Below are 22400 nucleotides of genomic sequence, written 5' to 3'. Positions count from 1 at the left end.
CACGAGGTGGCGCTGCAAGTTGTCACCACACACATTCGCATATCGTTAGATGTAAAGAACCAAACCTGGAAGAAAAGAAGTCAAATTTTTATTTATTAGATTGCTTCTTGTTCATACTGCGTTTTACTGCCTTTTGCACGTAGAAAAACAGAATCAAGTACGAAAAGGTGGTCGCAAGGAATGTGCTGGAAAATCGAAACGAGATTCATAATACGCAGTGGGAAAGCCTCGTCTTCATTTAGTGCATCTTTGCAGAAAACCACATAAAGACGCGAAAAAAGAGTTGATGCTCCAGTCACTTTCCCATCGCTTACTGCTATAATCAAAGCAGAGCCGTATAGTTTTTGGTTTAGTACTTACCTGAAGTGATTACGTTACGATTAGATTACGTAGCATGCTAGTTCTTGTAAGCCTTCAACAGTCAGGAGTAGAACAAACTAGAACATGATTTTAATAACCTCACAAAAACAGAATCGAATTGACGTGACGTTCTCTTCGCTGTTCACTTATATCAGCTTGTAAATCAAAAGTGTTTTGTAATCAGAAGCGTGTGTTCAGGAATAACGAGTCCTAACTGGCTGTTTACATCGGTGGCTTTTCTGCCGTCACGACGGCTTAGCTTTTGACAAGTTTGTTTGCGTGTAGAAGACCAGTGTTTTTTCATTTTGATAGGACTCTTGTTGCTTTGTCGTTATAATTGTTTTTTCTTCATTGTACAAGAGCCTCGAGGGAAAAGCGTTATTAACGTCAAGCAGGATTTCAGTCGATAACTGTGCCATTTACAGAACACATGCGTGACAAAACGCAACATGAGCCATCTACCGGATCGAGTTGAATCCAAAAGCCCAACAGCTGATATGTTAGTGAAAGTGATTATATGCTGACGATTTCTAAACGAGGCCAAAATCAACTGAAAGTGAAGTTTAATGTGAGGTAAAATATCAGCCAAATCAGGAGAATCTTACTCTCCCTGTGGCTTTCTTGAGATCCTCTTTTTGTTGGACAACGATTTGCATCAGTAAATTTTCAGCATGGATCCCATCGAGGACTTGATTCTACACTCGTTCAGCGACGAGGACAGTACAGACGATATGGAGCTGGAGCACAGCAACGACGAGTTGTATGTCGCCAATTCGGATATTGGCGGGATTGATATGACCAAAGGCTCGGGTTCCCCAAGTGTCGAACTTCGCTTCTCCCCCACAGATAATGAAGACCAGCACACCTACACTGGAATATGCCCCAACATGCCCTGGGATGACAAGCCAAAAGTTGTGGAACGGTGGCTCCAAATGTACCAGGTTTGTCTCACTATCCCTGTCCGTTGATGTCATTCTTGGCAAAATACCCAAGAATGTTTGAAGGTTATGTCGACATTAGGCAACACAAGTTATGTTAAGGACATAAAAATCCTTTTCTCTCTCTTTATTGTATTAGAATTTACTGATTAAATAACCTATTTTCTCTTTTATTTATGTTTAAATTCAATTTGTCATTAAAGTAGTATGATTAATTTCAGGATGGAACGTTTACCACACAATGTCTACGAGAGTTTTGGAAAATGGTTGTCCCACCCAACTTTTGTCCCGTGGTAAACAAAAAACCTAAAGAAAATTTGTTGTGTCTTCAGACTTTTAAAAGATTGAAATCTATTTATGGTTAGCCTGGGCACAATTGCATGGAATCCTTGTATGATGAAACACAAGTAGTCAGAGAGATGATCCTTCCCCTCGAGCAGTTCCTCTGTGGGGCTCCTACTGGGGATCCAGACAAAGTGTGGGAAGAGCTGTCTAAAAATGACAACCCTCCTGCCCTGTGTGGTAGAGTCTTTCGCATGGGAGAACCCACCTACAGGTAACCTTAACATTTAGAGAACAAAAAAATTACCTAGCCATTTGGATATGGGTAAACAATGTCTTTCTTTGCTGCCAGCTGTCGGGATTGTGGAGCTGATCCCACATGCGTTTTATGCGCCGACTGTTTCCGTAATTCAGAGCACAAACAACATCGCTACAAGTTGAGTACTTCGGTTGGAGGGGGTTATTGTGACTGTGGTGATACGGAAGCCTGGCGCCAAGCACCTCGTTGCTCACTCCATCAGTGTGATGCCACAGCGTCCGCCCTTCTGCTTGATCCCACCGCCAGGAAGAAAGCAGCCTTAGATCGTCTAGATCGAATGTGAATAACTAAATTGCCACCCCCCCCCCTTACCAACTATCCATCAAGTTCGTTTTATTTATACAGAGCTGCCGTCAACATGGCTGATCGCTGCCGTTTTGTCATCGAGGCCGTACTTAAATACGCGCAGGAACTCTTGGGATCCAACACGAATCTCAACCTGCCCGTCGACTTAAAAGTGCGATAATATTATTCTGTTTGACTATTGTCATAAAGATTTACATCAATTCTTTAATCTAGATCAAAGAAGGCGATAGTGGATCGATGCCAGTAGATCGACGGGATTTCGGCCCATGTGGACCAGAGTTATATACGTCCGTCTACGCCACGGCCGTTTATAACGACGAATCCCACACGTTCGAGCAGGTCATTCAAGCTCTACAGCGTTCGCTGGATGTCAGTTCTCGCGAAGCAGTCGATCTTGCAACGTGCATCGATCGCGAGGGTAGAAGCATAGTCCGTTGTTCATCATTTCAGGTAAACATACAGTCAAATTTGTCTCCTGAATTGCAAGCATGAATCCAGCTTGTTTATCAGGCTTGCAATCAAGCCCGATCAGCTATTGAACGACACACGTCACGTTTGCCTCCACGTGCTCTGAAAGTCTGCGTCCTCCTCGGACCCTTCTTGGCCCACCAGGGACATGCCCTTCGTCTTCTCAATTGGCTTCGCAAATTAATGGGCATTTGTGAAGGCTTCCGCCTTCTCCTAGCTGATATCATTATGAAGGTACACAACAGCGTTGTACGTTTGTTAGCCCTAATTGTTAACGTTATTCTTTGTAATTCAGCCGATATCGCGGGACTCTGATGTATCGCTATTGGAATCCGTCCTTCTCTCCGACACCCAATTATGGAAGGCTGCGCGATCTGCTTGGCATCGGCTATTTATTGCTGGATTATTGATGGATCCTGACGCTAAACGGGATTTCGCCACTGTATGTTTTACGTTGATTATGCTCAAAAAAAAAAGACTACAACGGTTTTAAAAACATATAGATATTTACACGACATTATGGACGACTGATGAGCGACTTTATTTCGGACGATCACGATCATTCGCATAGCGTGACATCCCTATCGGTCCAGCTCTTTACCGTACCGACGCTCGCCCAGTACCTGATGGGCCATCATGAAGCCTTGACGGCCTTATTGCGTTGTTTCCTCGGCGAGATTGAGCGCCGGAAGAATTTGGGTAACACGACACAATCGCGTAATTGCATCTCACAATAAAAATGATTTTTGCTTTCCAGACGGCCTGTTGTCTTTCGATCGGAGCCGGAATCAACAGTCTTTCCGACGAGCCATGTACGTCTTGTACGACATCAAGTACTTGTTGTCTGCAGTGCCTCTTCCAGAGCTGGACGAGGGCTCGCAAATGCAGACACAAGTGGCAGACGACACGGATTCGACGTCCGGCCGGTGGAGCGAGCCGTTGCGCAAGGGCTTTTTGCACGGGCTTCACATGTTGCTTTCCTTGCTAGCTTCTATGGAGGTAATAATCTTTGGGTTTTAAAAGTCTCTTAACAGTTCTTATCAAACGAATTCCAACAGGGAATGGACAGCGTCGTTCGTCAGACGGGCCAGCATGTTGAATTCGAAGCTGAATGGGAAGCCGCATTTAATCTTCACTGTAAACTTGCGCCCGTATTGACGCTTATTGTCCAGTGGTGTGCATCAGACCGTAAAGTCCTTCTCAAGTCCACCAGAGCTGCCCTAAAGAAATTCCAGGAATTGCAACCCATGGAGCAGCAACCGAAAAACGCTGTGACGCTGTTGACCTTTACGCAGCTTTGCTATGATTATGACGTATCAACGCAACCGATCAGCGTTCATCTTCCACTGTCCCGAATGATTTCTGGCCTCTTGTTGGCTTTACCTAAACACGGACTTGATTGGAATTGCTCGGAGATGACATTGGACTCCAAACCGACTCTCCTCCAGCTAATGGAAGCGCCTCTCCGTCTTCAAGTTTTGATGGCACAGGTTTGTCTTTTATGGCAGCATAAGCAAAAACATGTCTTGATTTCTTGTTTATTTCGTATAGGTTCAAGCTGGAATGTGGCGCCATAATGGTTACTCGCTCATCAATCAGCTCTACTTTTATCAAAATGTCCGATGCCGGACAGAGATGTACGATCGCGACATCGTCTTGTTGCAGCTATGCGCCGCCCTATTCGATTCACCCGATTCGTTCTTGCTGGCCTGTCTCCACCGTTTCAACCTCCTCAACTGGGCCAAAGCAGATTTCGATGCTAATCAACAGCAACTGGCCAAACAGACTTCTTCTTCGACCAAAAAAAGCAATACCGAAGAGGATATGCTCCGCCAAACAATTTTTATCGCTGAAGAGTTTCTACGTCTCATAATTATATTGTCCCTCGAAAGATTTACGCCCGGCATTGGACAGGTAAAAATTACCTTTAAATTGCCCAAGCCTTGATTTAACTCAATTATCTGAAATTAGGTGGACGAAGATGAATGTTTGAGCCACGAGGTGTTGCACTTGTTGTGCGTCGAATCGCAAGGTCACGCAGCTCTTAATCGAGCCCTCCCGGAAGATGCTCATCACGAGACGGGCCTGGAACGCGTTGCCGATAAAGTGGCCGTCTTCCGCAAACCGTTGCAAGGAACGGGCCGGGGTGTCTTTTCGCTCAAACCCGAATTCTACGGTGATTACAATGTGTACCATTACCACTACAGCCGCGAAGATCAGTCCAGGTCGGAGGACAACGTCAGGAAGATCCGCCGAGGCCGTAACGAAGAGAATTGCTGCCCGCCACCCGTGCCTATTACTCTGGCTCCGGCCCTACGTGGTCTGGTCGGACTGATGAACTGCGACATCACTATGCACCTCATCCATCAGGTCCTTTTGAGGACTTATGACCTCCGTTCACGCACCTTCTCCGAGGGCCAGCTTCAGGCCGCCTTGCATCTCACTGGGCTGGCGCTCCGAGAAGAAGAGTCGTGTCAACAGGACAAAACACGTCCGGCCTTTGCGTTTAGCGTAGAAGCTCAAGAACGATTTGGATTGCTCACTGTGCTCGAGTCGTTGCAGACAAACGGCAGAGTGGACGTTCATCGTCCACTGTTGATGTGGACTATCCGCAAATTCCGGGCAGTACACTCCGCTGCCCAGGTATTCATCCCATCATATTATTTTGACTGAGCAAGCAAATATTATCTTTCATTTTCCCCCGCGCAATAGTCAAGCAGTTCTGCAGAAGGAGCTGGTGGTGCGGCGATGGAAGCCGAATCAGCCGAAGGACCCGGACAGGAATCACCGGCGGAAGCTGCAGCTCGTCAGCGCAAAGCTGAAATGGCCGCCGCTCGACGAGCCGCCATTTTGGCCCAAATGTCGGCGCAACAAAAGAGCTTCATCAAGGAGCATGCCAAACTGTTCCAAGAAACAGGTTCATCTATTTCAGGTTTCTTGTCACTTCGTCTCCCACTTCCATATTTTCTCATTGACCTTTTCAACTTGCAGAGAGCGGAGGCGCGTCTACCTCAAATCTCGGGTCTACTTTAAGCGGATCCGCCATGGATTTGTCTGAATCGTCGCCGACCAGCGCTCAAACCTTCCCCATTTGCCTCGGCCCGGGCTTCACCGTGGCGCCTTCGACGTCCGATACCAGTTACACGTGTATCGTTTGCCAGGAGGAACACCGACAGACGGGCGAACAGCCGGTCATGGTCTTGGCGTCTTTCGTCCAACTATCAGCCGTCCTACGGTGGAAGAATGACAAGGATGCCGTGGAAGAACCGCTGCCTGAAACGTGGCCGATGTTAATTGATGGTGGCCGGCGGATCGGGACCCATATATCAACGTGTGGTCACGTCATGCATTTTCAGTGCTGGCAGCAACATTTCGACTCCCTTCTGGGCCGGGAACGCAGAAGATCGTATCGGTAATAATAATCGAATATAAACTTTTTTTTCGGTACGTCAATGAAAATATTCTTCCCCTCATTGTAGACCTCGGCAGAGCGCAAGTTTCGACGTGGAACGCCACGAATTTCTCTGCCCATTGTGTAAAAGTTTGTCCAATGCGGTATTACCCATTCTACCTAACCGTTCAGCGTCGAGCGTCCGTCCCAGTGGATCAGAAGCCGGCCAGGCTGATATGAGCATATGGTTGGAGGGCCTGCAGCTCCTGGCTGACAACAGTCGGGAAATGAAATACAGCAAAACGGATAACACCAGCATCTACGAAACGTGCGGACCCGCTGAGTTGGAAACTAAGTTGGGGTCCATGAAATCCAAGCTGTTTGTGAACGTGCTGATGGCTCGCACTCGACCAAAGATAGCAACAACACTAAAAGAGATGGCTTCATTGTTCGTCCAGTCGGTATATACGGTAAGCTTGTTTTTATACGGCCTGATGGTCTAGGGGTATGATTCTCGCTTCGGGTGCGAGAGGTCCCGGGTTCAAATCCCGGTCAGGCCCAGTCGAATATTTTTTCCTTTTTGGTTTAATTTCAGACAAGAATTTAGTTCTTCCTTATTTAAAGGGATTTGATAAATACTTTTTTAAGGTTTTTTGTTTTTTCCAGTTTCATTCAAATAGCGGCAGTTCATTCCATGTCTCAATCGCAAAGCATCGTTGTCTAAAATATTCTGCTTATATCACTATAGAGTTTTCCATTAGTTTTCAATTGTTACCTTTAACTTAAGCATAATCTTACTTTAACTATTTGCGTTTTGCTTAATTTTGTGAGGAAAGTAAAGGTCTGTTTCATTGATATTTTGTTCAAGTTGAAGCAACTGCTGTGAGTGTGCAACTACATGGCTTTAGAAACGCATTCAGTACGTGGCCTGTTGGTCTAGGGGTATGATTCTCGCTTTGGGTGCGAGAGGTCCCGGGTTCAAATCCCGGACAGGCCCACTTTTTGTTCTTCTTTTTTTTCTTCTAAATGCTTAACCAAGTAATTGAATAATTTTTTATTCGTATTAAAATCATCATAAATAATTGCTTGTGGATTTCTTCATCCGCTCGATTAATATTTTATATTATACCGCTGTTTGTATATAGACGGCCGTCGCAGCCAACCCCAACGCAGATGATATTCGTGTCCCGATGGCAATCGCCCAGGCAACGGCTTTCACCATCTTATCAACCGAATCGTTGCTTGCTTATCAGAATCACAGTCCGTCAACCGGACTGGCCGCCCGCCAAGAGGAGGGCTTGAGAGCTCTCCTGCGGTTGGTTATTTCCATGGAGTCCATCGTCACCTCACAAGAAGTAATTCATCAATAAATCGATTATTGTTTAGTAGCTAAATAAAATTTTCGTTATTTAATAGGTGATGAAGAACTATGCACTTCACTTACTGCGTATGGTTCTGCTCCCCAGTAGTACAATTTCCGTCTTAGAAATTGACGCATTCGGTCTTTTGCTCGGCCTCTTTTGTACCTTGCCTTCACTTAGTGAGCCATCCTTTGACAGCGACGTCCGAGGAGTACCCCAATTCAACCCAATTCTGGTAATTAAATCCGCGTTGATTACAATGACCAGCTCTAATCGTCCGTCTCATTTAGGCTTGGCACGTTTTCCGTTTGTGTTTGTTCTGTCATGTGACGCAAATTGCGGCTACCATGGCGCCTGCATCCGAACATATGGATATGGATCAGCCGTCATGCAGTGCCAGTACCTTTACCACCAGTGAAAGTTGGCAGACTTACCTGCAAGTACTAGGCCGCCCTGATATTGCCAGCCATGCAAATCCCACAGAACAGTGGGTGACGGAACAGTGCCTGCCCTTTTTGCGGTCGTCGGCCATCCTGTTCCATTTCATCACCAACATCCCGTACCCAAAACTGGATGATGCTTACGATAACTACGCCGAAGCCGTCCTGTGGTTACGCTATTTAGGCGTGGAATCTTTAAGCCAGCTGGTATCCGAAAGCTGGAGCAAAGCGTTGTTGTCTCTCTGGAACGTTGTTCCACCATTGGCCAGCACCAGTGACGTCGTGTTGGCGGAGACGACATTAGCCAAACCAAGACCACCGTGGACCTTTCCCGTTATGTCTTCCGGACTCATTACACTTCCGTCCGACTATAGTGAACTCATTAACGCAGCTTCTCTATTCACGTGCCCCAATAGCGAAGGGGACGAGGCGCGCACGCCGGCCATGTGCCTCGTTACTGGCAAAATGCTTTGCTCTCAGGTAATGCAACCGAACATTATTCCTAATTGATTTGTTTTTATTTATTTCTGTTTTTTTTTTTTTTTTTTTAGAGCTATTGTTGCCAGACGGAACTGGACCAGCAGCAAGTAGGGGCTTGTACGGCTCACGCTCAGGTCTGCGGATTGGGAGCATGTCTCTTTCTACGAGTCCGTGAATGTAAATTGCTCCTGATGGCCGGCAAAAGCAAAGGTAATTTGCTTTAAAAAAAAATATGAATGATGCATTGCCAAGATTCTTTTGATTAGGTTGCTTTCTACCTCCGCCTTACGTCGATGCTTACGGCGAGACGGACCAGGGCCTACGTCGTGGTGATCCGCTCCACATCTGTGATGCCTCTCGCCGGAAGTTGGAGCTCCTTTGGCGCTCCCACGGTCTCTACAACGAAGCGGCAAAGTACATGGAGAATTCGCAGGCCCTCGTCGTGACCGAATGGCACCACCTCTAATCCTCCCATATTTCCCTCATACACATACACCCGACGTTATAACTCCCGCCTCCCATTTCTTTTTTCCCACGTTCTATCAATCTCTCTCGTACTTATACAAGCTTGTCTTGGGCGTGTCGCAAAAAAAAAAAAAAGACTATAAGGGAGAAAAAGTTCATTTTGCTCCCTTGATCTGAAAAATTTCTAAATCAATGCCGGGCAAGGAAGCGGAATAAAGGGCCTGTTGAGGGAAAGAAAACCACCAAAGTTTTATCCCCCCCCCCTTTTTTCTTTATATTTCTCTCTCTCTTTTTTCTGTGCATTTCTCCATTTTTTTTCTACTTCCTCGTTTGTTCTTGACAATGTTGTTTTTGCTTTTCTTTGTAAAAGTAAATCCTCAGTTTCATCCTTTTTTTTTGCGCTTATAAGGTAATTGGTTGCGATAAGCATAGAAACATACAAAACATCTACGTATCATTTTGGAATATTTGCAAGTTGGAGTTTTGAATCTTGAAAAAGAAAGAAAAAAAACATTAGTAGAATCTGAAAACGTGAATAAAGCGCTTAAGTTTTCTCTTTAAAAAAAATTAAGAAACGATAAATTTTGTTTTCCCTCCCCATTTATTGCTCCGTTTCTTGATCCCTTCTCCTTTTCTCTGTCTCTTTACCCACTTAAATATTGTTTCAAATTTGATGTGAAAAACAAATCAGTTATCTTGCATGAAATGGCAAAAAAAAGATAACTGAAGATGGTGATGAAAGAAGAAAAACGAATAAACTTATTGCGTGTGGTTTGGGTGTTTCGCCGACAATCGAGAACAACTGACATCATCGCACACCCACTGTCGATGATGATGGCCGTGTTACAGCCATGTATAATTCTCTATATCCTCTGTAAGGAAATTTGGTTATGTTGCGGGACTCATCGTCATTAAAACGCAATTTTACACACGAACACAAGAGCAATTTCTGCAGTTGATCATCAACAACAATAACTCCAATGCAAAAAAAAAGAGTGACAGTCATGAAAGGACCATTCGCCAGTTCCTTTTTTATTGTCTACAAACACGGCATAATTTTCTGGCTGTCTTCCAAGAACGGCCGATCGATCACGCATGAATAAAAAGAAAATAATCACAAAGAAAAAAAACCTAACCAAATTCCTGAAAAATTGGCAACATTGCTTGCATAGCAGACGAATGACAACTACAGCGTAAACAAAAGCGTTTTAGTCCTTGGTTGTCTGTTTTGTGCTCGTCAAATAATTCAATCGTTGTTGAATCTTTACAGTTGGCGAAGCAAGCATCCATTTAAGGTGAGGCTGATTCGTGCGTGTCAAGTTGAATTTCATTTTTCTGTTGCAAAACAAAGCCTCTGGGGAGTGTCAAGCGTTTGTCTGTGACTCTTGGTCCAGAAACAAACGGACACGGGCTGACCGGTTCCCATCCAACATTGCGTTCAGTTTCACGACTCCTCCCTTTTCCGTTAGGCTTTTTTTTTTTACAAGCGAGAGTTTTGGGTTATACTCACTGTATGTTTACCTCCCTTGGGGTATTGATCAGCTCACCTATTGGTCGGTTGGCTAAGAACGCTGACGTCGTGCACCTATTCTTGGTACAGTGACATCACACCTCCTCACGTGACGTCACATCTTATGAATTCATGAAAATTTACATACGAAATGACAAGAACAACACCTTTTTTAGGTGTAGACTCTCACGACTAGACGTTGGCATCCATCAACCGGTGGCCGATCAGAATATTTTCTTTAGAAACACCAACGCCTTTTGAATTTTAAAAATTACATGTTTTTTTTCTGTTTATGATAAAGCAAAGGCAAATCAATTGATGCGTGCGTGCGTTTCGACTAGTCGGGGCGTTGTCTGGTATGTTCGTTATTGTGTCTGGAGTTTATTTTTGTGACAAGTTAAAGAGCAGCCCTCTTTCTCTAATTATAATTAAAGAGTCTGACCCTAAACAGCTGTTTCAGTTTTTAAAGATATCCTTTTTCTCGATTGAGTCATTTTGATAAATCTGGACTTTTCGATGAGCCAATGATTCATCGTTTTAGCGTTTCGCACATTTCACTGTAAAACGTCGTTGTTTTCATTCGGCAAGTCCGGTTTAAACGTCGCGGTGCTGGAATCCCGTTTATATCGAACCTACTAGACGGTGCGAGAAAAAGAAAGAAGATTTGCTGGAAGGCGAAAAGGGCGTCTCTCATTTTGGTCCAGCGCCAAAGACGGGCTACACACACTTACTACAGGACTTACCCAATTCACTCAGTTTTGTGTTGGAAAGCCCACCCCACTCTCTCCCGCTGCGTGGCCCGGCTATTTCCGAGACCGAGGCTCCCCCAGCGCATTTTTTTTCTATGTATAAAAAGGAAGAACTCCCGGGTCCCACAAACCAGACAGTTCCAAACAACAAAGTGCTTCAGTTGCTCGCTGCTCTCGACACACGAAGTCAGTGCTCCCGCTCTCTCTCTCACTTTCAGTATCAAATCCTCTTGCGATTCGTTCATTCTTCATTTGATTTCACACGTGTGTGTTTGTTCTCCAACTATTCAGGTAAAACATCAAAATTTTTCAATCACGATTTGGCGTTTGTTTTTATCGTAGCTGAAATAGACTTATAGTAAACAGTTGCTATGGCAACTCATTTTATGCCGATGGGGTTTAAAAAAAAAAAAAAGATGAGAGTTGACGTTGTGGGCTTATTCGTTTAGCAGCTAAACAAACAGAACGAAACAAGTCGTGGATATTTGAGTAGGGAGAGGGTTTGGCCTACCACCCCGAATGTGTTTGCCCGGCCGTGTCTCTTTTCAACGCCTTTTATGGTCACGTAACCTTGGCGGAGAAAGACATTTGGGTGTTGTTTTTCTTTCACAAACTCAGCGGGTATTTTCTTACCTGCTGGGCTGGCCCGTTGTCGGGTCGGATTAATTCTCTCATCTTTTCGTATTTCTCTTTTTTTTGAGAGACAGTCGACCGCCACCGCCCAATAATTACCTGACGTCATTGCACATATTCATTCGTTTGTACAGGTGTAATTCAAAATGGCCGGCAAGAACATTATCCCCATCAAACTCGGAGATTTCAGCGTTTTGGACTCTGAATTCAACTCGATCCGTGAGCGTTTCGATTCTGAAATGCGCAAAATGGAAGACGAAATGACTCGCTTCCGCTCGGAATTGCTCAATCGCGAGCAGTCGTCCCTGTTTTCACGCTCGTCCACCACTAGCAGCACGACCTCTTCCACCACTAACAGGTAAACCACCTATTCATTTTTTTTTACCCAACCCCTTCATCATCCATCATCCCGTTGTCTTCCGGGATCTTCAAAAAAAAAAATAATAATATTAGGCATCGCTTAGATATTCACTGATGCCGTTGGCAATGGAATAACACTCATTAACTATTCATTTCTTCTTTCTCTTGGCTGGTAACCCCACCTCTACAACATAACTTTATACACGCGCGCGCGGTGCATCTTTACCAATGGCTTCTTATTTAACCTTCTTACGCGTATAATAAAAAGCTCTATGATGCCGGGTGTGCACATGTCGGAGGCTCGCAAATGGATCGGTGATGTCAAGGAACAAATGTCTTCTCTTTCTTCTACCTCTTCCTCTCACATGCACAGGTAAAATGGCGACTAATCAGATGGGGCTTTTTTTTATCGAGACTTTTCTTTGTGTATAGTTTCTCTTTTTTATTTAAAAAAAAAATTGAATTAAAAAAAATAAATTTTGAATGTTCCAGCGCTTTGGCCGCTCCCGCCGGTGATTGGTTGACTGGTCTTCACTCTCCACTGATCCAGGAAGATGGCGAAGAGAAGAAATTGAAATTGCGTTTCGATGTTGCCCAGTACACGCCCGAAGAGATCGTCGTCAAAACAGTCGACAACAAATTGCTTGTCCACGCCAAACACGAAGAGAAATCCGAGACCAAATCCGTTTACAGAGAATACAATCGCGAGTTCCTCCTGCCCAAAGGAACCAATCCGGAATTGATCCGTTCATCCTTATCCAAGGTAAAACACCATTTTCCAATTTGACTCTTTGCATTGATTTTAATATCTCAAATTATATTCTAGGATGGTGTGCTGACCATTGAAGCACCTCTACCAGCCATCGCTGCCGGTGAAAAAATGATCCCCATTGCTCAGCATTGATGCTAAAAATGAGTCTCCCCTCCAAATTCTTCAATTTTCGTTTGGATGTCAATCGTTTTGAAAAAATGTGACTTTTTTTGTGAGATCACATGCAGCAGCTTTAAGTACGAAAAAAAAAGAAAAAAAAATCCTTGACACGATCTTTATTTATCTCCGGAATCTCATTTTTATGGAGGGGAAGGGGTTACATAATTGGAATGAAAAACTTTTTTCCGCTTTTTATCGTTTGAACCGCAATATGCACGTGCTCCGTTACACAATGGAGCCACCCACCTTTTTTTTTGTTCTTTTTGAAAAATGAATTTTGTCAGTGTTTGGTGGTTAAAAAAAAAGAAACATTTTGCAAAACAGGTTATGATATTTTGTTCTTTGTATTTTTTCACTGCCCAAAATACACATACACCACCGACGTACCAGTTCACCTTTTTTTTTCCTTCCTAATAAAGCCTATGCCCCCCTCCCCCATGTTTACACGTACCCGTTAGAGGGGGTAGTTTTTCTTGGAAAGATGAGGGTCAGATTAAAAGTTAAGGAAAAGCGGGGACTCCCCTTTGATGGTCGTCCAATGAGCGACGTCAAAAAAAAAGGCGGGGGAGGGATGTGAAAATGTCCATTGTTACGGTCACAAGTTTATTTCATTCAGTGTGTAGTGCGTCTAGTCGTCAGAGGTGTCTTATTGGTGTAGTGACAGCTCCCGTAGAAAGATAGTGAAAAATGTTACTTTAATTTATCACCTGGCCCAATCGCGTGTAGTCATGCCGAAGCGCCGTTCACCGTCCACACTTGTGTTAACGTGTTTGAAAGAGATTTGCTCTTCCATTGATTGGTTCTCTCGTCATCATCGACAGCAATTTGTTTGCCTCAGTAAACATTGTTTTGTTTTACTACTCTTTATAGAAATTGCTTCTTTTTTTATGATTCTGTATTTTTATTTTATTAAGCTAGTGATTTGGTCAGCCGGATTTTCAATCGATTAAAAACTAGGCCAGATTTAACTGCCCAGCATTTCCAATTGGTTGTTACGGATCATGTAAATAACATTGACCTTTCGAATCCTTATCAGCACGACGAATGGGATTCGTACATTGATTCTGTGCTAGATATTATTTATGTTAGAAAACCGGTAAGCGACTCTGAATTCATCAGTGAATGGCTAATCGTCTTTTTGAACGCTCATTTTTAAAGAACCTGATCCGGATCAATTTTTCTAACGTCCTACGCATTCCGGATGTTTTTTGGTCTCACATCATTCAATCACTCACCTCACTTCAAATCATTAGTCTTCGTTCGACCAACTGCAGTGATCAGCAAGTTCTCACGATCCTTAGACATTGTCGCAATCTAAGGTGTTTGTAAAACGTTGATTATCCTAGTAGATATTGTTACTTAATTATCGATCTTGCAGGGAATTGGATCTTTCCCTTTGCGAACGTGTAACCAATTGGAGCATCTCCTGTCTGAATGAGGAGGCCGAAGTTGGGTTGAAATTGCAACACCTGGACTTGATGCAAACACAGGTGGACGAGCGGGGCATTCGTTCTGTTTTACAGGGTTGCCCAGGGCTTCGAAGCCTTAAATGGCGTAATACAATTAACGTTTTAGGGCAAATTTATCGAGATCTTTCAGGCAACAGGTCATTGACTACCCCGCCAAGCTTTTCTCTTCATCAACTCATTAGTGATTATTCGTATCGACTTTCCTGTCTTCCAGGAGCTGTCCAGCTCTGTCGCCACGCCGTCCAGGTAATTTTTATCATTTACTTTATTTAAAAAGAAATTACCTTTTCTATTCCTTGTGTATCCAGGTTATCATTGACGGCCCGTCTCATTTATTGGCTAAGGAATTGCAATCACTAGAACATTTGGTTTGTCTCCGTGAACTGCACGTCCTATTGGCCAGTAACAATATTACCGAATCCAAATTGGATTTCCGTGAAGGTTTCGATTTGATTTTGCTCAAACATGGTCCGACGTTGGAACACTTATCGCTTGGCCGGATTCATAACGTCAATCTGCAACGAATTGCTCATTACTGCCGTCAACTCGCATCCTTATCCCTCGAATCGAATCACAGCTATGACCATACAGAGACGTCAACGAGGACCATCCAATATCTGTCCAAGTTTCATGTGATTATACGCGATCGTGAACGTGTTGACGTGGATGATTCAGTTCGCGACGTCCCAGGGTTGTGTCTGAGCGCCCTCATTTCATCTACAAACATGAAACAGATTAAAATACGAGCCTGTCAGACGCTGGATGACGATATTTTTATCGAGAAATTAGTCGGGCACAATCTTGAGACTCTTGAACTGGAATCTTGCTCCTATATTTCGATGAAAAGTCTTTGGTCCGTGGTAGAACGTTCCGAACGTTTGTCCAACCTCAAAGTGTATCGATGTCAACTAGTCAACTATCATGAAATTGCCACACTTCATGCAGTCATCAATGAGCAACATGGCGACCTGGCTGTAGATTACTATAGCGATGATTAAATGTAAGTGTATCATTTTTCTTTTATTCCTGAAAATAAACTTTTTATTCGAGTCTTACCTCAAAATGAAAGAAATGATTTGTCGTCTGCTAGGTGCACTAAAGGCGTAAAAATGATAAGTTTAAGTTCTGAATTCGATCCTGAAACAATTAATCATATAATTAGGAGATTTTGACGCATTTTGACATAAAAATGCAATTTCCGTTACTTAACATGCACGGACGATTTGTAGTCGTTGTGGCTGTATCGATGACGATGGTTGTTTCTTGTTGATTGCATTTTCCTGCCTACACACGACGACAGGTGGTGAAACAGAAAAAAAGTAGAAAAATCTAGTAGTAGTATCTATCAGAATATCTTTGTCACGTAATAGAGAAGACATTTGATTCGACCTCGGCATTGAATCAGATCATTGACGTATACAAACTTGACGGACTATGCAAAAGGAATTACTAATGTCGAATAATGGCGAACATTCTTTCCGTGTGACTCTTTCGCAATCAGTTTTCTCTCTCCACGTATACTGATGTGAAATTCACGAAGCCCAAATCCCACAGAACAAAACATCAAAAGATGTTGAGTAAAAAATAACGACAGGTTCGAAATGATGAAATGAATTTTGAAAAATTTTGGAAAACTGAAACTCCTATCATTTCGAAATAAGTTGTTGTTAGATGAGATGTAACTGCTTAAAATTATTTCAACTGAAAGTAATTGTGAAAAATATCAAAGTAAAATATTCTAAATCAAATGGTGAGCGTGAACGTAGAGCCTCTTTCAACGACGTAAGCTATAAATATTTATGGACTCGCGTTTTGACAGTCTGGACGTCTGCATGTGACAGCAGTATATGACAAACGTCTAAATATATAAATCCAGGTCTTCAGGTATTTGCTCCAGTTTTGACATTAGACACGGCGAGATGCACGTACGTCATCCCGTTGGAAACGACTAATTTACGTGATCGTATTCACGTACTCTATGCACCTCGTCGTGCAATATATTCGCCATATCCTACATTTATTTATAGAAAAATATATAAAAATAGCATCGGTATGCAATGCAAGGTCATAGTTATTTGTAACCAATCACTTTAGTGAGAAATTTTGGCAGGTTTGAATCAAATCACAGCACGTGAATAACAACGTGTCGTGTAGATTCACGCAAATCGGAATGCACAGTAGCACTTTTCTTGAATTGAATTGCTGTTGGCGAACAAACCGTTCACTGTTATGTTTTCCATAATGAAACTTTTTTGCAACATGTGACAGTCGACAAAGATAAGCATCTTCGGCCTCGATAAGAAATGGGTGGAGCGTTGCCGCCGATGAAAGAAATTCACCCCGACTAACGCCCAAGTAGACGAGTGATTTACATGGCAATCCCGAATGACGTCATCTTTTCTGTTTTGTGTAAGACCATTTATTATAGACTAGAGTGTTACATGCATTTATACGGTATGTTTTTACAGATTTATCAAAAAGGAAGGGGTGGTTTTATAGAATTCCCGAGCGTTCCGAATACCCGCAACGATTAGGCCGATTTTTTTTCCTAACATTCTGATTTCGTGGTATTGTGGTTTTTTAGTCATTTCACTAGATATCGAAAGGGAAAAATTTACTGCTTCGTGGAATCCCAACAACCTATTATCGGAAAAAATGGTGGGGTTAGGTAAGCTTTGGAAAACCCATTCCTTTACTCTATTTTCTTGACATAACGTTTTTTTATTTCAAGGTGCTGACAATTAACGGCTGTAGAAACGCCCCTTACCTTTTCCCATCCACACCTTTAGCTGACGATTTTCAATTGTTTTACGTCATTGCCACGAACGTTCATCGATGGATCACCTTTGCTTGTGTGGAAGTTGCGAACAGAAACGAAATGGAGACAGTTCAACATCATGATTGCCAATCGAAAGAACAATACCAGTGCAGGTAGGAAATGCTATTTTGTAAAAGTTAGTAACTCATTTCAAAGCTAACGTAAATTGATTAACTAATAGTATTTGTATTTTCATTTCAAGTTTCCCTTTTAAAATTTACAGCTATGATAGGGAGAATAACGGTATTGAGCACTTGTTGACCTAGGCGGATGAGTAAAAGTGAAGATACCTGACCTGCCTTTAGTATTGGCACACTAACCTGAATAGACTAACCTACATGTATTTTAATTAAAGCGAAATGTATTTCGATTTCGTTCAAACAATTGGATTCCACTGCTGTTTGCTTGTAAGGATTCCCTTCTTGTGAAGCTCTGTAAAAGATGTTTTTATTTAATTTTCTTTAGTATTTTAATGCATTGTGTTGATGAAATCTAGAATCCGGAAGTGAAGACGGCTCAACCGATGGAAAATGGGGTCAACTCTTCAGTGTTTACTACTGCCCTTTCACATTTCACCTCATAGTTTGCACTGAAAAGGGAAAGGTCAGGTCAAAGAGGGTACCGACTGGAAGTATAAATAGGGAGGTGGTCGATGCTGTGAGCAAGACAACACTTTCAACTCCACAACAACCAACATGTCGCACACGAAACAGGTAAGACATCCAATATTTGTATTGATTTTGGTTAACTGTCTTGCATCCACCGAATACCTTAAAACTTTATTCTTTTTGAAAGTTTGCATGCATGCTTCTTGTGTAATGATTTAATGGTAAACTTGGTTTCTTTTCATACCAGAAGGCCTTGCTATTTTCGATGCTTTTGTCAGCGGTCGTTGCCCAGTACGGTTCGGCCCCACTGCCTCCTCAACTCCATCCGGTTCATGTGCCACCGCCTGTAACTTGTTTTTAAAATTTCTAACTCGTAGACATAAAGATTAACTGTTTCTCGTGATCATCACAGGCATTGTTTGGTGGACAAGCTCACAAGAAGCAACAGAAGCCACTCACTTCCGTCCCGATTTTCAAACCGAGCATGGGTTTAGGACCGTTGCCTGTACCATCGGGGTTAGGTCCACTACCTTTACCCGCTGGACAAGTTTCCATGTCAGGTCCTTCCTACTCGTACGGAAGTCAGTCCAATGGATTGCCCTCCTCCTTCCAGCAATTACCTCAACCGACGTTCCAACGTCCTTGGCAACCAGCACCTTCGTTGAGCTCAGCCCCGCAGATGAATTTCGCTCCATTTGCTGTGCAACAAGGTGTGCCACAATCCTACGCAGTTCCTTCTATTTATTTCCAGCAACCTACGGCATCTGTCGGATCTGTTCCATCCAAATTCCTTTCTCCACCTCCACCGCCTTCGTTTCCAGCTCAGTTTGGAGTTCCTACTGGTAATCCTGTTATTCAATCATCGTTTCCCCAACCATTCGCCCAACCCAACCAGTACGTCCAATCTATGCCGACCTATGGAAACGCACCTTCTATGATGCAAATGCAACAGAGCCCTGAATCTTTCTCGTTCAGTAATATTCCTCAAAGAGAGCTGGCACCAAATGGTCCCTCTGTGCAGTCCTACGGTGCTTCTCAGTTTGGTCCGTCCGGACCATCATTTGGCTCTATGAAAGCACCTCAGCAACTCCAGTTTTCTTCTGTGCCATCCCAACCGTTCGGCCCAGCTTCCTCCCCTCAGTCTTTTACTATTCCAGCACCTCAACAATCGTTCAGCTCCTCTGAGTCTTCCCAGTCATACAGCCCAGCTCAATCTTCCGCCTCTGCAGAACCTCAATTTACTCCAGTTGAATCACAGCAAACATTTGGTCCCTCTTCATCCTCTCAATCTTTTGATATTGCCTCATCTTACGCCCCATTAAATGGAGGACCGTCACAAGTAGAAGGTCCATCTATCCATGACATGCAAGTGCCAATTTTCGGTATTCCACCTCCATCTCAACAGCAAGAATACCAGCAAAGCCAATCGCAAGTCAGTTCAACACCTGTTAGACAGGAATTGTATCCCGAACATCTCTTGCCCATGTTACATCAATCTGCTGCTGCCTTAGCATCTGCTCAATATCAGTCTGGTTCCGAGCCTGCTGGTCCAAGCTCGGGATCACCGTATGATGGGAGTATGTTTACCAGGCACGTCAGAGTGAGCGATACGTTTCCATCAGCATAATATCTTTAATCTTGTCACTTTTGTTTGTTTTTCCTTTTCGTGTCATGACATTTGTTTATTTTCCGTCTGTTTTGGCTTGACGTTTCTTGATCGTTTTTCAGGTCAGTGCTTTTATGGGGATCCTTCTCAATACAGTGTCATGTTATTACTTTTATGTTTTGGTATTTGAAAGTGAAATGTGGCCAGCTAGTTGCATTGTGTTAAGGCATTTAACTCAGTGGATTCAGGATACTGCTTACGTCCAGTAATGTTTTAAGGTATTTATGACGTGGAGTTTGTTGCTGAAGATATTCGGGAAAACATTAGCTATTAAGAATTCGTCCTTGTCCACTAATTTTTGTTGTGATTGTTGGAACGTGTGATTCGTCAGGTACACCAAATTTCTTCCTCGATCGTGTAGGGGGGAAATACCGAATACAACCAAATAGAATTCGGAATTAGGATTCGACGTGCCTGGAATTTCGAAGTTTGAAGGTTGTCATCAGTTGAAAAGCCAGTATTACTACGTAACGCTATCTAGCACACAAGTCAGAATATTTTCCTCGTTAGCCTGAGTTGGATTTTCTTCGGTCTTCAGGAGAAACTTTATGTAAATTGTGTTTACAAACTCATGGATAATAGTTTTGTTATTCCAGGCAGATCACACATTAATCTAGCAGTTCCTCCGTGAGCCACACCAAAATCCCCTTCCTGCACTAAAATAAAAGAAAAAAATGTTATTTCGTTTTGCCTCTTTCATGTTAGATGGTTTTGTAGACAATAATCAATTGGCATTATTTCCCTTTCAACAATTGATGAAGAACGGACTTCAAGAATACCAGTTAAAGTTGTAACATGAAGGCAGACAGGTGGGCTACCCAAAATTGCATACGTGTCATTTGTAGATTAATTATAGTGAAGAAATTTGCCGCTAGCCTTTACTGGATTTATCTGACTGTTAATCTTGCGTGAAAAGAACCACATGTCGCGAACGCGACTTTTTTTTTAATGCAAGAATTGCTGTGGAATTCGGTAGGCATTATTCTTTCACAAATTCAGGTAAAAACGCCGATTAATTTTTCTATTTTTATCACTCCAGTACTCCGTACCTTGCAATCAGGAAGAACGAAATGAACGTTTCCCTTAGGGTGGTGACCGCCACGTATAAATCAATGGCAGTCAACCATTTCTGCCCGACAGCTTTGCACAGAAAACGGTGAAAATAACAGACGCTGACGGTCATAACCCCAACTGTTATTATCTTGTCAAGAAAAGATCTGAGCTACAAGGTTGAACCGTAGTTCCATATAATGCCCGAAAACCAATACTAAACGGACAGTTAGAGGTCAAAATGTAAAACAAAATATCTTTAGAAGACGTGATACAATGTTTACTCACCACCAGTATCCCTGTTCCAGCCTTGAATTTGGCCAGAGGAGGTAAGATTCTATCTGCAAGATTAAAAGCAAAATTTAGTTCCCGTCATGTGGTAAAATGAGTTGATTATAGCTACGGGGGATTTCAACGTTAATGAAATGAGAAATTCCAATTACAGTTACAAAAAGAGCTGGTTAACGTAGCGGGATAGAAAGAAGAATAACCTTCTTTGTCTAGGCCCCTACAGTGTTTCAGTAAACTATAAATTCCTTTGGTTAGACGTACAGTTTCGATCTGGCTGAAACTTAAAATTCTTGTTTATAGATTACAAACAGATTACGAACGCAGCTGCAAAGTTAAAAATACACAAAGCCCATGCTTCGTTTCAAGAAGTCCAAAGAACTTCCACGCTTGGCTTAACTTGTCTCAATGAGGACTCCAAGAATGTTTAAACAGAAAGCATGTTGACTATTCCAACCATTCAGACTCACCCATTAACACACGCACGTATTAGATGAAAGAATTTTTTGCAAACCTTTGCGAATCTCCTGGACTTCCATATCACTAGACGTAACAATCTTGTGTAGTAATTGAGCCCACTACCTAATAACAGATGTTAATTTGTACAGCTACCCTCCCCACAACAGTTGGGGACAGGGGACCACAACAGTCCCTGCTAACAGTTGCAGAGAATTTCCGTCTTTACATATTAACCTTGTAATTGTGTTATACCCAACTGGTAAAATAAATTTTAAAATAAATTAATTTTAATGGCAATTATAAGAGCCGAAAAATCTTTTTCGTTGTTATCAGATAAACTTGAACTCTTGTTGCCGAAACCTTTTCTCAACCTCTTGCTAAAATCCATGATGGCCGACTTACGAATCTTAGCCAATAAGATTAGAAGACGGGTGGAGAGGACGGGTCGACCTACAATAGGGAGAAGTTGAAACGACATAGATAAACAAATTGCCGCGATCATTTTGTCCCAAATAAAGACATCGACCTAACTTGTGGCAAAAACCTAGGTACTGTAAAGCAAATATAGCTTCGAAAATAGTTTATGGAATTTGTTTTTCTCTAGATAACGTGCACTAAAGGGCATTAGACTTTTTACCCAGTGAAGTAGGCTCATTGGTCATTTACCCTTCAACTGTACTTTCGTTCGATCCCAGTCGAGTTTTAATATAAAATAACGTAGCATGGAAGCTCGGTAGGAGTTCATATTCGTATCTTTTTTTTTTAAAGTCTTAACTTGTGAAACACATTTCATTTAATTTTAGTTTGCTAATAGATTTTGTTAAACCATTCCCAAACGGTACCTAGTGATAGTACTAAAATAACACCCTTGGCAACCTTAGATCTATAATCTGCATTGAATATGTTTCACATTCTTAAGGTGTTCTAATATTGGAAATTCTTTGCTTGTCTATGTTTTGTTAGGGACAGTCACAAAACAGACTGTCCAACTAGAACTGACGTAACATTATAGACAAAAAAGTAGTTGGGTTGCCAAAAACAAATGTATT

The 22400-nt window shown here is 42.6% G+C and overlaps 4 protein-coding genes, 1 long non-coding RNA gene and 2 other non-coding genes across 11 annotated transcripts; 6 read left to right on the top strand and 1 right to left on the bottom strand.

Annotated features, from left to right (window-relative positions):
• The first annotated feature begins 842 nt into the window (after window positions 1-842).
• On the top strand, window positions 843-9581 carry LOC130693413 (E3 ubiquitin-protein ligase UBR2-like). 3 transcript variants are annotated; one of them, XM_057516543.2, is made up of 21 exons: window positions 843-1301; window positions 1520-1591; window positions 1664-1854; window positions 1933-2178; window positions 2245-2356; window positions 2419-2655; window positions 2716-2907; window positions 2969-3115; window positions 3177-3372; window positions 3431-3672; window positions 3732-4163; window positions 4225-4587; window positions 4645-5316; window positions 5386-5605; window positions 5665-6085; window positions 6153-6534; window positions 7210-7419; window positions 7481-7660; window positions 7716-8345; window positions 8417-8555; window positions 8612-9581. In XM_057516543.2, the coding sequence occupies exons 1-21, from the start codon at window positions 1032-1034 to the stop codon at window positions 8809-8811; spliced, it is 5754 nt and encodes a 1917-aa protein (XP_057372526.1). In that variant the 5' UTR covers window positions 843-1031; the 3' UTR covers window positions 8812-9581. The 3 variants fall into 3 exon arrangements, with proteins under 3 accessions (XP_057372526.1, XP_059350320.1, XP_059350319.1); XM_059494337.1 differs by having other exon boundaries at window positions 1232-1301; window positions 5386-5590; XM_059494336.1 differs by having other exon boundaries at window positions 1232-1301; window positions 5386-5612; window positions 5669-6085.
• On the top strand, window positions 6553-6624 carry Trnap-cgg (transfer RNA proline (anticodon CGG)). Its single transcript has one exon. It is a non-coding gene; the product is annotated as a tRNA-Pro (tRNA).
• Window positions 6990-7061, top strand: Trnap-ugg (transfer RNA proline (anticodon UGG)). The gene has a single exon. It is a non-coding gene; the product is annotated as a tRNA-Pro (tRNA).
• Window positions 9582-11818: 2237 nt separating the features above from the next.
• LOC130693408 (heat shock protein beta-1-like) lies at window positions 11819-13375 on the top strand. 2 transcript variants are annotated; one of them, XM_057516539.2, is made up of 4 exons: window positions 11819-12060; window positions 12331-12435; window positions 12555-12825; window positions 12889-13375. In XM_057516539.2, exons 1-4 carry the CDS (start codon window positions 11849-11851, stop codon window positions 12964-12966), a joined length of 666 nt encoding a protein of 221 aa, XP_057372522.1. In that variant the 5' UTR covers window positions 11819-11848; the 3' UTR covers window positions 12967-13375. The 2 variants fall into 2 exon arrangements, with proteins under 2 accessions (XP_057372522.1, XP_059350332.1); XM_059494349.1 differs by lacking the exon at window positions 12331-12435.
• Window positions 13376-13627: 252 nt separating this feature from the next.
• LOC130693136 (F-box/LRR-repeat protein 20-like) lies at window positions 13628-15471 on the top strand. Of its 2 annotated transcripts, XM_057516261.2 has the most exons (6): window positions 13628-13830; window positions 13908-14089; window positions 14152-14312; window positions 14372-14708; window positions 14771-14840; window positions 14904-15471. In XM_057516261.2, the coding sequence occupies exons 1-6, from the start codon at window positions 13722-13724 to the stop codon at window positions 15458-15460; spliced, it is 1416 nt and encodes a 471-aa protein (XP_057372244.1). In that variant the 5' UTR covers window positions 13628-13721; the 3' UTR covers window positions 15461-15471. The 2 variants fall into 2 exon arrangements, with proteins under 2 accessions (XP_057372244.1, XP_057372242.1); XM_057516259.2 differs by having other exon boundaries at window positions 14771-15471.
• Window positions 15472-17296: 1825 nt separating this feature from the next.
• On the top strand, window positions 17297-19644 carry LOC130693139 (uncharacterized). Its single transcript, XM_057516264.1, has 4 exons — window positions 17297-17393; window positions 17777-17993; window positions 18136-18234; window positions 18301-19644. Exons 2-4 carry the CDS (start codon window positions 17976-17978, stop codon window positions 19513-19515), a joined length of 1332 nt encoding a protein of 443 aa, XP_057372247.1. The 5' UTR covers window positions 17297-17393; window positions 17777-17975; the 3' UTR covers window positions 19516-19644.
• LOC130693150 (uncharacterized) lies at window positions 19596-21539 on the bottom strand. Its single transcript, XR_009001624.1, has 3 exons — window positions 21407-21539; window positions 20893-20945; window positions 19596-20210 (listed from the first exon to the last, which is right to left on the bottom strand). It is a non-coding gene; the product is annotated as an uncharacterized LOC130693150 (long non-coding RNA).
• Between the last annotated feature and the right edge of the window lie 861 nt (window positions 21540-22400).

This window comes from Daphnia carinata, chromosome 3, assembly GCF_022539665.2.
Source record: "Daphnia carinata strain CSIRO-1 chromosome 3, CSIRO_AGI_Dcar_HiC_V3, whole genome shotgun sequence".
Classification (NCBI taxonomy): Eukaryota; Metazoa; Arthropoda; class Branchiopoda; order Diplostraca; family Daphniidae; genus Daphnia; species Daphnia carinata.
The sequence above is the reverse complement of the archived record's forward strand: the minus strand, read 5'-3'. Positions and strand labels throughout refer to the sequence as shown.